General features: G+C 33.8%; 1 protein-coding gene across 2 annotated transcripts in view; it reads left to right on the plus strand.

Annotated features, from left to right (window-relative positions):
- Positions 1–13,252, plus strand: part of st3gal2 (ST3 beta-galactoside alpha-2,3-sialyltransferase 2) — a 53,342-nt gene that overhangs the window by 36,153 nt on the left and 3,937 nt on the right. For both annotated transcript variants that reach the window (XM_056478268.1, XM_056478269.1), the window contains exons 4-6: positions 8,743–8,922; positions 11,111–11,156; positions 11,292–11,411. In XM_056478268.1, the coding sequence (XP_056334243.1) occupies positions 8,743–8,922; positions 11,111–11,156; positions 11,292–11,411 (346 nt within the window). The remainder of the gene's footprint in view (positions 1–8,742; positions 8,923–11,110; positions 11,157–11,291; positions 11,412–13,252) is intronic.

Here is a 13,252-nt window from a genome sequence, read left to right on the forward strand (position 1 = left end):
CTGAAAAAAGTGTTGCATGCAAAACTGTTGCAAACTATTTATTTGTGTTGAATTTAAACAAACAAATTAAATTTAATAATGTTCAACTTAATTTGTTTGTTTAAATTCAGCCCAAGTAAATTGTTTACAACCACTTAACGTAACAAAAATTGAGTAAATCCAAGGAATCATCTTTGAATAATTTTTTTCATTGTACCAGTTGCTTAAGAAGATTTCTAACAAGTTATTTGACATTTTTTAAAATGACATATTTCACTTTTTTAGAAACCAGAGTTTCTGCCAATAAAAAAGCTGTTTATTACTTGAATTATTTTTTGTTGTCTTGTTTCTAGTCCAATATTTAACAATTCTTAAATCAAGAATATTTTCTAGATAAGTAAAACATATTAGGTGTGTCCCAAATTGCATACTTGTGCCTTATTCTACGACCAGTTGGTAGTATTAATAGTGTAAGTAGCAGAGGCGCTGCTAAGGGGGGTTAGGATGATTCTAAAAGGGGTCACACACCAGAAGTGCCACTCGGCAGTGCGGTGCGTACATTTCAGAATTGGAAACATAGGTTTCTATCAGGGTACACACACCGGCGCTGCAAGTCGGCGGCTGTCCGCGATCAGGACTCTATATATATATATTAGGATATATATATAGATCAGGATTATATATATATATATAATAAATGTACATAAATAATATCATATTAACACATCTATAGTTATGCAGTTGCACAGAGTTACTGTAGACCCCTTTCTTGATTTCACGCAGAAACGCGTACGGCATGACATCACTTTGTTGCAGAGATGCTATTGGTTAATTGCCAACATTGTGAGATGTGTAAACTTGCCATTGCAAGAGGTGGAAAGGAAAAGGCTACATTTAACACAAAAAACCTGATAAGACACCTCAAAAACAAATGTAGAACCTTGATTTAAAAATCCGTCTCACCACTATTTTACTAAGAAAGCTCTGCCAGCCCTTTATAAGAAGATTTCTGACAAACTCTTTTATAAGATGTACCCCATGTTTCGTTCACCACAGACATATTCAGTTCATCCATAGCTCCCATGTCTCTACTAAGCCTTTATGTATTATAGAAGTATCGGATGGGGTTTCGGTATTGGTAAATACTCAAAATCAAATGACTCAATCTTGTGGGCAAAAACACCTGATTGGGACATCCCAAAGAACAAGTGCACTTTAAATATCCAGATGATGCATTTATTTAACCTCTAAAAATGAAGTGTGGAATGTTGGACACTTCACATACTCAATGGTCACAGCTTTGCTCGCATAGCACAAGGGGTGAATCTTTCAGGCACAGATGTTGAATTATTTGAATTATTTTGGATTGTGAAAGCAAAATTGGCCTACGAGAGTGATTATACAGCCTTCCGATGGTGAATGTGGTTACACTCATGGCAGGTATTATTTGGTAGTTTGGTCATTTGTTTCACTACTTGGGACCCATTAAATGTCATCTGGGAAACGGTTTGAATTTCGGCTTAGAAAAAAATGTTGTGTTCTATTTGGGACGACACTTAATTTATATGCTATGCTGTTGAGTGTTAGAGTACATAGTGTGCCATTTGGGACGCAACTATTGTCATTTTAAGTAGTAGTTTTTCCTTAAAACAAGCAAAATAATCTTAAATTAAAAGGAAAAACAAGATTATTTAGCTTGTTTTAAGGAAAAACTCACTTAATTTGGCATATTATCTCTTAAAACAACACATTATTTTTGGCTTGTCTATAAAATGCTTCTTGATTTAAAAATTAAGATTATTGTAAGATATTTGGACTAGAAGCAATACAAAAGCTATAAAAAGAAAAGCATTTTTGCAGTGTGATAAAAGCACATCACACAATTACATCCTACAGTATATTTACAGCTTTATTTATTTCATATGTTAGGTGCATTCATCTTAGTTGTAGCATGCGATAATAGTCCTGTTTTCTGGGAGACTGAGCACAGTCAGTTATGGTGGATTGACATTTGCAATTGCAGGTTTCAGTCGAGTGAACATAGAAAAGGGCAGAATGTGCGTATTGCTGCTTAAAGAAAAGAGTAAAATAATGGCCTGGGGGAGACGTGGAGGAGCAGTGTGTGTTTAGTAGAGATCAGAGAGACGGAGAGGCTGAGCGAGACGGAGGTATAAATTGAGGTGCTATTTCAGTGGAGCCTTTATTGATTGAGCTCTGAAATCTTAAATTAATCCGGTCCTCCTCCTTATCCATCTTTCCTATGCCCTACAGCAGCTGTCTCCTCAACGCTTTATTTGTTTAACTACTGTCTGCTTTCATTTTTTGATACTGTTAAGAGAAAGTCTGAGCTTTTCGAATCAGTCAGATGAGTGTGTTTTCGCTGTTTATTGCCTCATATAAGCTTCCACTGGTGAAATAAATAAACAGTGCTTGGAAATCAGTAAGCGGTCTTGAAAGCTATGTTTATATTACATGCATTTCTAGGGTGAATTCTGAGATAGAATTTTTTTGCATTTTATTATCTTTATTTTTAGTCCATGGGCTCTATTTTAATGATAGGGACAAAGTCTAAAGCGCATGGAGCAAAAGCATTAAGGGCATGTCTGAATCCACTTTTGCTATTTTAAGGATGGAAAAATACAGTTTGCACCCTGGCGCAGAGTCTAACAGTGTTGTGCTTATCCTCTTAATGATTTATGGGTGTGTTTTGAGCATAACGTGCATTAAAGGGCACATAGGTTACCCCTTTTTTTCATATTTAATATAAGTCTTTTGTGTCCCCAGAATGTGTCTGTAAAGTTTCAGCTCAAAACACCCATCAGATTATTTATTATAGCTGTTTGAAGTGTCTATGTTATAGCTGGAAAAAAGTTTTTGCTGTTTTTTTTGTACTGGACTTGTTCACTTTTTGTGAAACTCACTCTTGATCACGTTTGATGATGATTGATGATCCTAGCAAACTGAACACACATTTTATTCCCGGCTGCTTTGCGCTCATCCTCTCTTGTTGATATGATTATACACGTGACTACCGGACATGTTAATGCGCACAGCTGTCAATCAATATTGGTGGGCGGGGGGACCGCACTCCTACGTAAAGTTGTGGTCGATCTGAAAACAGCTCCAATTGGTCCACAGTTTTTATGTTGTTAAATTTGAAAAAAAAGGACTGGGTGTGTTTATTTCACCCCAATATGACAATTTATACACTATATTTATACACACATTTCTGTCCAAACAGCTTGAAAAGTAGATTTTTCACCATAGGTGCCCTTTAAACCAATCAGAGTCTCATCTCCCTATCCCTTTATGAGTCAGTTGCATCGCGCCATAGCACGTTTTCTATTTGCATGGACTTTGTAATTGGAAAAACTGAATGGAAAAAGTGAATCCTTCTCTAGCGAGAAAACAGTTAAACAGACCATCTGCAGCGGGAAGATATAGAACGATCCTCCTTCATTCGCCCTCTTTACTTTATCTTTCCCTTTACTTTTACACTTTACTCCTTTACTTTCGTGGAGTAAGGAAATGGTGTTGTACGCACTCCACTGAAGACATCTATTAGCCTACATAATTAATTTAGTTTAAGTGCAAAGATTCGTTTCAAAACTATTTCTACATTCAGTTCTAATTAACGATTAGAACAATAACGAAGTGTGGTCAAAAAACTGAGTTATATCCAAACACACATCCTATTCCTATGCACCATATGGTGATGCATACATCTCCAAAACCCGACAGATGGACAAATCTAAACTTGTTTTTATTAAAACAGATTTAAATAGGTGCATCTCTAATGCGATCTGTGCTGGACTTTAGACCAGCTTTTAGTTGTCAATGGTGCGGTCTACTTCAGTTCCTCAAAATAGCAACACGGCAACAATGTGCCTCCTTTATAGACCGGCACACCCATGAGTGCACAAATTGGCACAAATGGATTTGTTATTTATTTAACGTTGTGCAAAACGTGAAAATTAGGGTTGCGCTGGTCTAAAATAGCATCAAATCTTGCATCCTATGCTTATAAAATGAACACTTGCTGTTAATTTAGGCCATCCAATCTATGTTCAAACTCATGCTGTGTTCAAAATTAAAGTATCAACTGTAATAAAACTACTAGCTGTAAAGAACAAACATTGTTTGCATTTAAAGGTTTATTTCTTATTTAGTCTCTGTCAGTGTATGTCAGTCTAAAATTGTAAAGACAAAAACAGTTTTACATGCCTCAAGTAAATTAATTATTCAGACACTTTAAATAATAATAAAAAGAAATTATAGGTTATTAATAAAGGTTTTTATAATTATAGATTTGAAATGTATTAATAATAATAATAATAATATTATTATTATTATTGTTTACGTTTTTAAGATATTTTAGTCTGTCATCTCACTCTAAAAAGGTATAAAAAGGTCATAGAACAAATAAATAATGCTTCAGTTCTGTTTCACATTGGATTTAGAAAATTAAATGTTATCACTACCTTTCTATTTTAAGAAAAACTAAATCAATCACATTTTTATCTTATTTTAAATGTAATTTAAATTCTTATTATTTTAATAGATTTTTGAAAGTCATTTTACTTTAGCGCTGGTGAAAAAGCCAGGCCGCGGTTTAAATGAAATCATCATAAAGCTCACTGGAATGCTTGATTCTGATTGGTAGCTTGCTGCATCCCAAAGTGTGTTATTCCCTGATAACAGCCAATGATAACTGATAACACAGACTCATCCGATTAACCAGTCTGTGCTATATACTTACTAGGAAATGTTCTTCTTTAAAATAGCTAATAAAAATATTACATTTTCAAATCAATATTTTCTGCACAATTATTTAATCTGGTTATCTGGGAATCACAGACTTGTTCTCAGTTTCATGCAAACACAGCTGCTGCCAACTTGAATCTATTGAAAGTGAAGAACTCAAATATTAAAGGAATAATTCACGCAACATAGCTCAACGTTTATAGAGAGTCCTTGTCCTTTGTTGGACACAAAATTATGATATTTTGAAGAAATTTAGAAACATTTTTGATATCCATTTGACGTCTATAGTAAGAATAAATTACACTAATAATGTGGAAGTCAGTGGCTACGCGTTTCCAACATTTGTGTTTAACACCAATGATCTATCCCCTTAAATAGTACTGTAATGTTGTTAATATTTTATTAATATTATTCTTTTATAACATAACAAATGGATAAAATGTTATATCAATGTCTCTTATCCCCATAATTAAAGTGCTATGCATCATCTTTCTTATTGGAAACCTTGGTTTCAGTGACCTAACAATATATCAAGACTCGTCTAAATGCAATATTTTGCATCCAGTTATTAACACATGTAGGTAAAGGTTGTGTATTAAGTAAAATAAACCATATAAGACCCCTGTACTTTTGCTGAATGTACATTATCCCCATTACTAATGACTGTTCTACTACATAAAATGCCAGAAGTTCCTTGCAGTCTCATTAAAAAAAAAACAGTGTGTGTATGTGAGAGATTATTGTGGTTTCCAGCTTAAGCCATCTCCTTTGGCTTTTGTTTATGATGATATAAGAAGGAAAACAACAGAAATCTGATCATCCCTTTGGCTTTGAGACTTAAGAAGATAAAGCAAAAGAGAGACGGACGTGTACATTTGTTGTTTAGCCTTAAAGTCTCTAGGACTATTACATCTCAAGCTGTTTTAAATCCCAAGCTCCTACAGATTCCACAGATTGCGAAACCTTTGTGATGTGAGGCATTTCCGTGAATTTGAATGAATGCAGATAAGAGAATGAGATGGTTTTTCCTAATCAGAGTGTTTTGTTCAGAGGACATGAGCTGTGAAATGGGAGACGTCCATCGGAGCATCAGACGTGTCTCCTGAATAGACAGCGGCTCTGTCTGTCTGCCTTACTGTCTCCTCCACAGCCTCTCCATCATCTCACTCTCTTAAAGAGGTCGTTCACCCAAAAATGAACACTTGCTGTTAATTTAGGCCATCCAAGATGTATGTGATTTTATTATAATTGTTTCTTCGGGAGAACATTTAAAGGTCCCCTGAAATACACAGCTTTGTTTGATGTGTAATGATTTGATAATGTAGCTTCAAGTGAAACATTAAGGGCTATAAAAATAGCCAATAGCATTTAGTTTACTGTATAAACAGCTCTGTAAGCCCAAAGCCAAATTTATACTTCTGCATTGAGTGAATGTTGAGCTAAAACGCATCTGCATCATGGCGATAGCAATGCTGAGGCTCTCCATTTTTAAAAGGAAGCATTCAGTGTATAATTCAAATGGGTTTGATGTTTTGTGTTTGGTGTCCACTTGTTTACATCTTCCTCTCTGTGCTGTCGTGTCTGAATGTGTGTGTGCGTGTGTGTGCACTCAGTTACATGTGAATAATTGACCAATTTCAGTCATGACTTTTAGGGGGCAGGACACATCAGATACTAGAGAGCATTTTATTGGTCAAGAGATCTAATGGGAACTTAAAGTGCTTTAAGTTTATTGATTGTTGTTGGTAGAAGTGAAATACTTATGACAAATTTTGTCTCTGTTTTGAAGCACCGTAGCTTATGGATAACTTTATAACAAGCATTTCAATACTAACACCTAAACAACTTATACTTTGTTTTTAGGGAGACTTTAAATGGCTACTGGAGCCTCACATTTCCGGGTTTCTCAGCGAGGAATGTCATACAGTAGTTGGGTAAAGAGCGCAGTGAATGGGAGAGTACAACTAATTATTATTATTATTATTATTATTATTATTATTATTATTATTATTATTATTATTATTATTATTATTATTATTTTACAATCTTATTTGCTGAAATAAAAAAGAAAAACCCAATGATAGTGTTATCAAGATTTCAGAAAAAGGAAAAAAAATGTGTGAGACTAATAATGGCAGACAGAAGAAAGAACAATTAGTCAAATAAGGTAATTAGTCTTTTGTAATTTGATGCAAAGATGATGTAATACATACAGAAATGCATATAAATGGACATATGTTAAAAGTCTAGATATTAAAAACATTGAACTGATGACCATTAAACAAGTCATAACGGTCTGGTGAAAAGGGTCCATATACATGTTTCTCTCGCGGCTCCACCTTGTGGTTAAATGAAATGACCTGTTATCGTACAACCAGTATCTGGATGCAGACTTGAATTTGCAAGCTGAACTGCCTTTCTCAAGCTTGCAATGTCAGACACAGTGCACTCAATGGAGCTAGTAGGGTTAGGGGTGTGGTTAGGTGTATCCATTAAAAAGCATTGCATGTAGCTCACATTGCAACTGCATCAAGTCTGCATCCCCCTCTCCATAAACATGGTATTTGTATATGTTGCACTTGTATACATTTGACTAACCTGACAGAACCAGTGCAATCTGATATGTCGATGTTCACTGAACAGGTAAAATAGCCTGTGTTACATTACACTGTGTTCAACAAATATCATCACATAGAAGCCGGTTGCCTTTTTAGATCGCAACATCCAGTGTAAAGCCCATCCAATACAAATTTGTGTTCATGGTCATGTCTGATCTGTTTGGGTTTTTTTTGTGTCTGCCATGATGTTGACAATAATTCTATATTTGATAATTTTGCCTTAGATAGTTTTTGGCTAACTTCACCTCGGCTATAAAAAACAACAACTTATGACGTGCATTAAAAGCAGATCTGTTCCACTTATAGACATTTCTATACATGTCCATGGGTCTGCTGGCAGGGATGTACAGCGGTCGCTCACCTAAAGTTGCAAGCATGATTTCAGATGACTGGGCAGATCTAATAGCTGCAGCAGTAGAATTCATCTAGTTAATATTATACAATGATATAATTTTAGAGACCTTATTTTAATAATAAAAACAAACTTTCAAAGTGCTGCTTTAGAAAAGATTTTTAGGTAAAATCTTGATAATGTATAAAATACTCTAATTCAGTGAATGGGTACCGGTGCCCAAACTTTTTCTTATGAAGGGCCTAAAACTATACTTGATTAAGGGATGTGGGCTGAAGTAAATATACCAAAGTTTTTCACATTAAAGTTTTTATGAGTAATTTCCATTTTTTCCCCTAATACTAAAAAAATAACTACAAAAATTACTTCAAATTATATAAATTAATGCAATACATTTGAACATTTTTATAATTAACTTATTACAGTAAAAACATGAACAATCTCATTTATAAGACAATAGAATTCAGTGCTGAATACACTAAGCTGCACATGCCTTTGCCTTGATTTGCTCACTGATGTCTTATGCATTGCCCTCTATCCATCGAGACACAGCATTTACATTTTTACAAATTATATTCATTTACAAAACAAAAGAAGTTACAAAACAAACTAAATGTTACATTAAAATTCGAAATAACAATCTCAGTCAAAGATATTCGGCCCAAACGCCTTTCCATCATGCTCACTTTCCTCTCAAATGGGATGGTGGGCCAAATCAAAGATTAGCATGGGCCAACTTTGGCCCGCGGGCTCTAGTTTGGGCATCTCTGGCTTAGAGTCCAAAATAATTTTCTTTACAAGCAAAACAAAATAAATGCCTGTGGCTCCTGGCAATTCATTGAGGATTTATGAACATTATTTACAACATTTTTACCTTTATTTCTGTCTTTTTTTTATCTACACTGTGGCAGCCTGAATGCATGTTCTGTTTGTTCATCATGAGGGGAAAAGTGAAATGTAATGATGCTTGTTTAAGTAAGGCGAGGGAGTGTTTTCACGGTCTAATTCAGCTGAATCTGTGTTTTTCAGGATGAATCTGGCCCCCACTGTAGGGTATGAAGAGGACGCCGGCAGCCGTACCACACACCACTTCATGTACCCAGAGAGTGCCAAAAATCTGGCGGCCAATGTGAGCTTTGTTCTGGTGCCCTTCAAGACTCTTGACTTGCTGTGGATCACCAGTGCCCTCTCCACCGGACAGATCCGCTTGTAAGAACAATAACACAAACACATAGATGTGCATAGATGTGTGTGTGTGTGTGTGTGTGTGTGTGTATACCAATATATATATATATATATATATATATATATATATATATATATATATATATATATATATATATATATATATATATATATATATATATATATATATAAATAATTTTTCAAGACACTTCTATACAGCTTAAAGTGACATTTAAAGGCTTAACTAGGTTAACTAGGGCAGGTTTTGTTCTGTAGACTATTGAAAAAAAAATGCTTAAATGGGCTAGTAATTTTGTCCCTAAAATGATTTTTAAAAAATTAAAAGCTGTTTTTATTCTAGCCAAAATAAAACAAATAAGACTTTCCCCAGAATAAAAATATTATCAAACATACTGTGAAAATTTCTTTGTTCTGTTCAACATAATTTGGGAAAAATTTTAAAAAGAAGTTTAAATAAGTTATTTGTTTCATGTGTTTTTTATTTATTTTTATTTTTTTTTAAAGTTATTTTTTTTAATTAATGAATTTTTTATTTTAATATTTTGTCCTTTAATCAGTTCAGATTTCACGCACAGAGTAATGGATTTATTTTATTATACTAAAGGGCACCTATGAAGAAAAACAACTTTTGTAAGCTGTTTGGACAGAACTGTGTGTAGGTATAGTGTGTCCACTGTCATATTGGACTGATAAAAGCACAATAACTCTCTTTTTAAATTTCCTAACGTTAAAATAGGATCCAGTAGTAACGCATATAATCATATCAACAAGACAGGAGGTGCACAAAGCAACTGGGATTAAAAGATCTGTTCATCTCTCTGTGATCATTAATCATCATCAAATGTGATCAAGAATGAGTTTTACCAGTTTAAAACGTTTTTAAAACAGTGCAGTTTTGTAATAAAATAAGCTAAAGACAGTAAAATCGCATGTCAATAGAAATATAAAAGACACTTTAATCCCGGTTTGTGGATGTTAGATCAGGATTACTTTGTACATTAACATAACGGATATCTATGCAGTGGTGGATATTAAATTGTATGCTGTCACATTTGCTGTGCAGAAACAGTACAAATCTAAACACGTGCGCTGTGCGTGTGTGTGTGTGAATCATCGTTGCAGAAAGGCTTGAATTAAATCCACAAAAAATAATCATTGGGGAAGTTCTTACTGTAGTATTTCTCATAAACGTTACGTGAGATCTGCTTCTTTCATGTCTGTCACTGTGCTGTTTATCTGACACCACAGGAGATGGAGAACTAGCTCATTTGCAAAAACAGTTACAATGTGCTCATAGCTGAAATTCCAATATTCTGAGAGGTATAATAAATAATCTGAGGGGTATTTTGAGCTGAAACTTTACAAACACATTCTGGAGACACAAAAGACTCGTCTTAAATCTTGAAAAAAGGGTAAAATAGGTGCCCTTAAAATTTAGATTTATTTTGTGGTTTATTTTATTTAAGTCATTTTAAAGACTTAAATTTAATTTAATTACAATTAAAAGTCATTTTAAAGACTTTAATTTTAATTTTTATATTTATATTTAAACATACATGGCACATAACATCTATAGAATGTTACATTCCATCATCAAATTTGTTGTTCTTTTCAGTTTTCAGACACTATGGGGATTTAATGAAAAATTGGTTTGTTAGTACCTAAATTTAGATATTTGTTTTGTTTTATATTTTTAAAGTATTGTTTTTATTTTTTAAGATATTTTTAATATGAATATTTTACTTTTAATTTTTTATTTAGTATTCATTTATTTTTAAACACAACTGTCCTACGGCGCTCTTAACATGTTTAAAAAAGTTGATTAGTTAAAAGTTGACATTAGAGAATTTTGCCAGTTTTCAGACACTGTGGATTTGATGATAATCTGGTTGTCAGTCATTGCGTTTCAAGTAAATTTAGTCGACTGTCAGAAGAAACTGCAGTGAGACCTTCATATATTTTCTATGAACATCCTGCAGTGTTGCGTACCCACAATGCATCATTCAAAGCACAAACACTGCCACACATCAGAGCACTTCATCAACAACATTCTGCACTTCACTGAAAAACACTCAAAAGTTAGCAGCGGTTCATCTCGCAAGTTCTTCTGAAAAGATGAAGAAATGCCAGAACTTTATCAAACTTGATCTCTTCAATTCTTTCTCTCTCTCTCTCTCTCTCTCTCTCTCAGTACTTATGCTCCGGTGAAGCAGTTTCTGCGTGTGGATAAAGACAAGGTAATATATTCCTTTCTCCCACAGATTTATATTCTCAGAGTGCAGACAATAAACACTATCAATCTTGCGTTCGGTCTTTATCGGTTTTCTCAGTGCTGCTGTAAATCTACATACGTGTCAAATAATGTCTTGTAGGTTCAGATCTTCAACCCGGCTTTCTTCAAATATATTCATGACCGCTGGACACGTCATCATGGACGTTACCCATCCACTGGCATGCTCGTGCTGTTCTTTGCTCTACACGTATGTGATGAGGTAAGACTTTAGCGTACTTTTGACCTGAACTCTATTATAAGTTCATATCAAAATCACTTAGAATTTATTAATATAATATCAAACTTCCTTTTTTTTTTACTCAGGATTAATTTGAACAAAAGTGACATTCATTCATTCATTCAATCATTCATTCATTTTCTTTTCGACTTAGTCCCTTTAATAAAGCTATCAGCGGTCACCACAGTGGAATGAATCGCCAACTTATCCAGCATATGTTTCATGCAGTGGATGCCCTTACAGCTGCAAGCCATCACTGGGAAACACCCATACACTCTCATTCACGTACATACACAACGGAGAATTTAGCTTACCCAATTCACCTATAGCGCATGTTTTTGAACTTGTGAGGGAAACCGGAGCACCCGTAGGAAACATGCAAACTCCACACAGAAATGCCAAATGACCCAGCCGAGGCTCGAACCAGTGACCTTCTTGCTGTTAGGTGACAGCGCTACCCACTGTGCCACCACACCGCCCACAAAAGTGACAACAACTTTCTATTAATTTAATGCTTCCTTATATTGAATAAAGTTAAAATTAGCAAAATAAAATTTGATAAACTTTTTTCTCTAAACTATTTTTTCAGTCAGTCATAAATTAGCCATAAATCAGGCATGAATTACTTTTATTATTATAAATAATATGTGTACATTTACCTCTAAATGAGTGATAAAACATTATTTTATAACAATATAAAATGTTTACTTTTGCTTCTGAACAATTTAAAGCTTCCTTGCATGAATTAAAAATATGAATAAAATATATAGTTTTAAATCATGAATTTCATTTAAAAGACTAAAAGCATTGATTTGATTTTATAAAAACCTGTAAAAGCTTTTAAAGGTGCATTAATTCAAATGGTCAAATAATCTTTTAAATTTTGAAACATTGAATTAGTGTACACACAGTGATGCAATTCGACTTCTGTCCACGTCACCTAGCAATATACAGTATATAAAACAATGTAAATACATGGTGCCCTTTAATCTCCCTGCCTCTCCTATTTTCAATATAAGAGTCCCACATACATAGTCAGTTTAATATAGTCTTAGAAAAACGAGGAAAAAAGGAAAACGATGATCATTGTTGTAATCTCACTAGGATAAGTGGCACTGTTGGGGAAAGTAATGCATTACAATATTGAGTTACTGCCCAAAAAGTAACTAGTTGCATTACCTAGTTACATTTTCTAGAAAGTAATTTATGTTACTTTTGAGTTACTTTTTCATACTTGCCTAAGGCTTGATCTCTTTCAGAACTTGCGGGGTATTTAACTTTTTTTTAATAGAGGAGCTCTGCATTTGACGACACACTGTATAACTTACACCATCATTTACCTTAAAAAAACTAATAAAAAAAATAGAATAATGTTACCGTCTGAGAACTTCCTGACCCTATACATGCCGTATATACAGATTAATGAAAGTTGAAAGCAATGTGTTTGCTTATTTGTTATTTTTTACTTATTAGTTCAGTAAAATTACTATCCATTGAGACTATCATCTTTTCTTCAATGTGTTCAAAATAACGAGAATACTTCCATCACAAAAATGTAAGGCTCTGCCATCTTGGTCTTTGTCTGTTCCCACGGGGAGCTCCTTTTCTCATTGAGTGTGATTTAACGTGGTTACACTAATTTTAATTTAACAAATTATTTTTTATAAACTAATTACTTAATCTAAAAAGTAACTTGAGTTACATTTTTTTAAAAGTAACTCAAATTTTATTACTTTTTAAAAGTAATGTATTACTTTACTCGTTACTTAGAAAAGTAATCTTATTATGTAACTTGCGTTACTTGTAATGCTTTACCCCCAACA

This window comes from Danio aesculapii, chromosome 18, assembly GCF_903798145.1.
Source record: "Danio aesculapii chromosome 18, fDanAes4.1, whole genome shotgun sequence".
Classification (NCBI taxonomy): domain Eukaryota; kingdom Metazoa; phylum Chordata; class Actinopteri; order Cypriniformes; family Danionidae; genus Danio; species Danio aesculapii.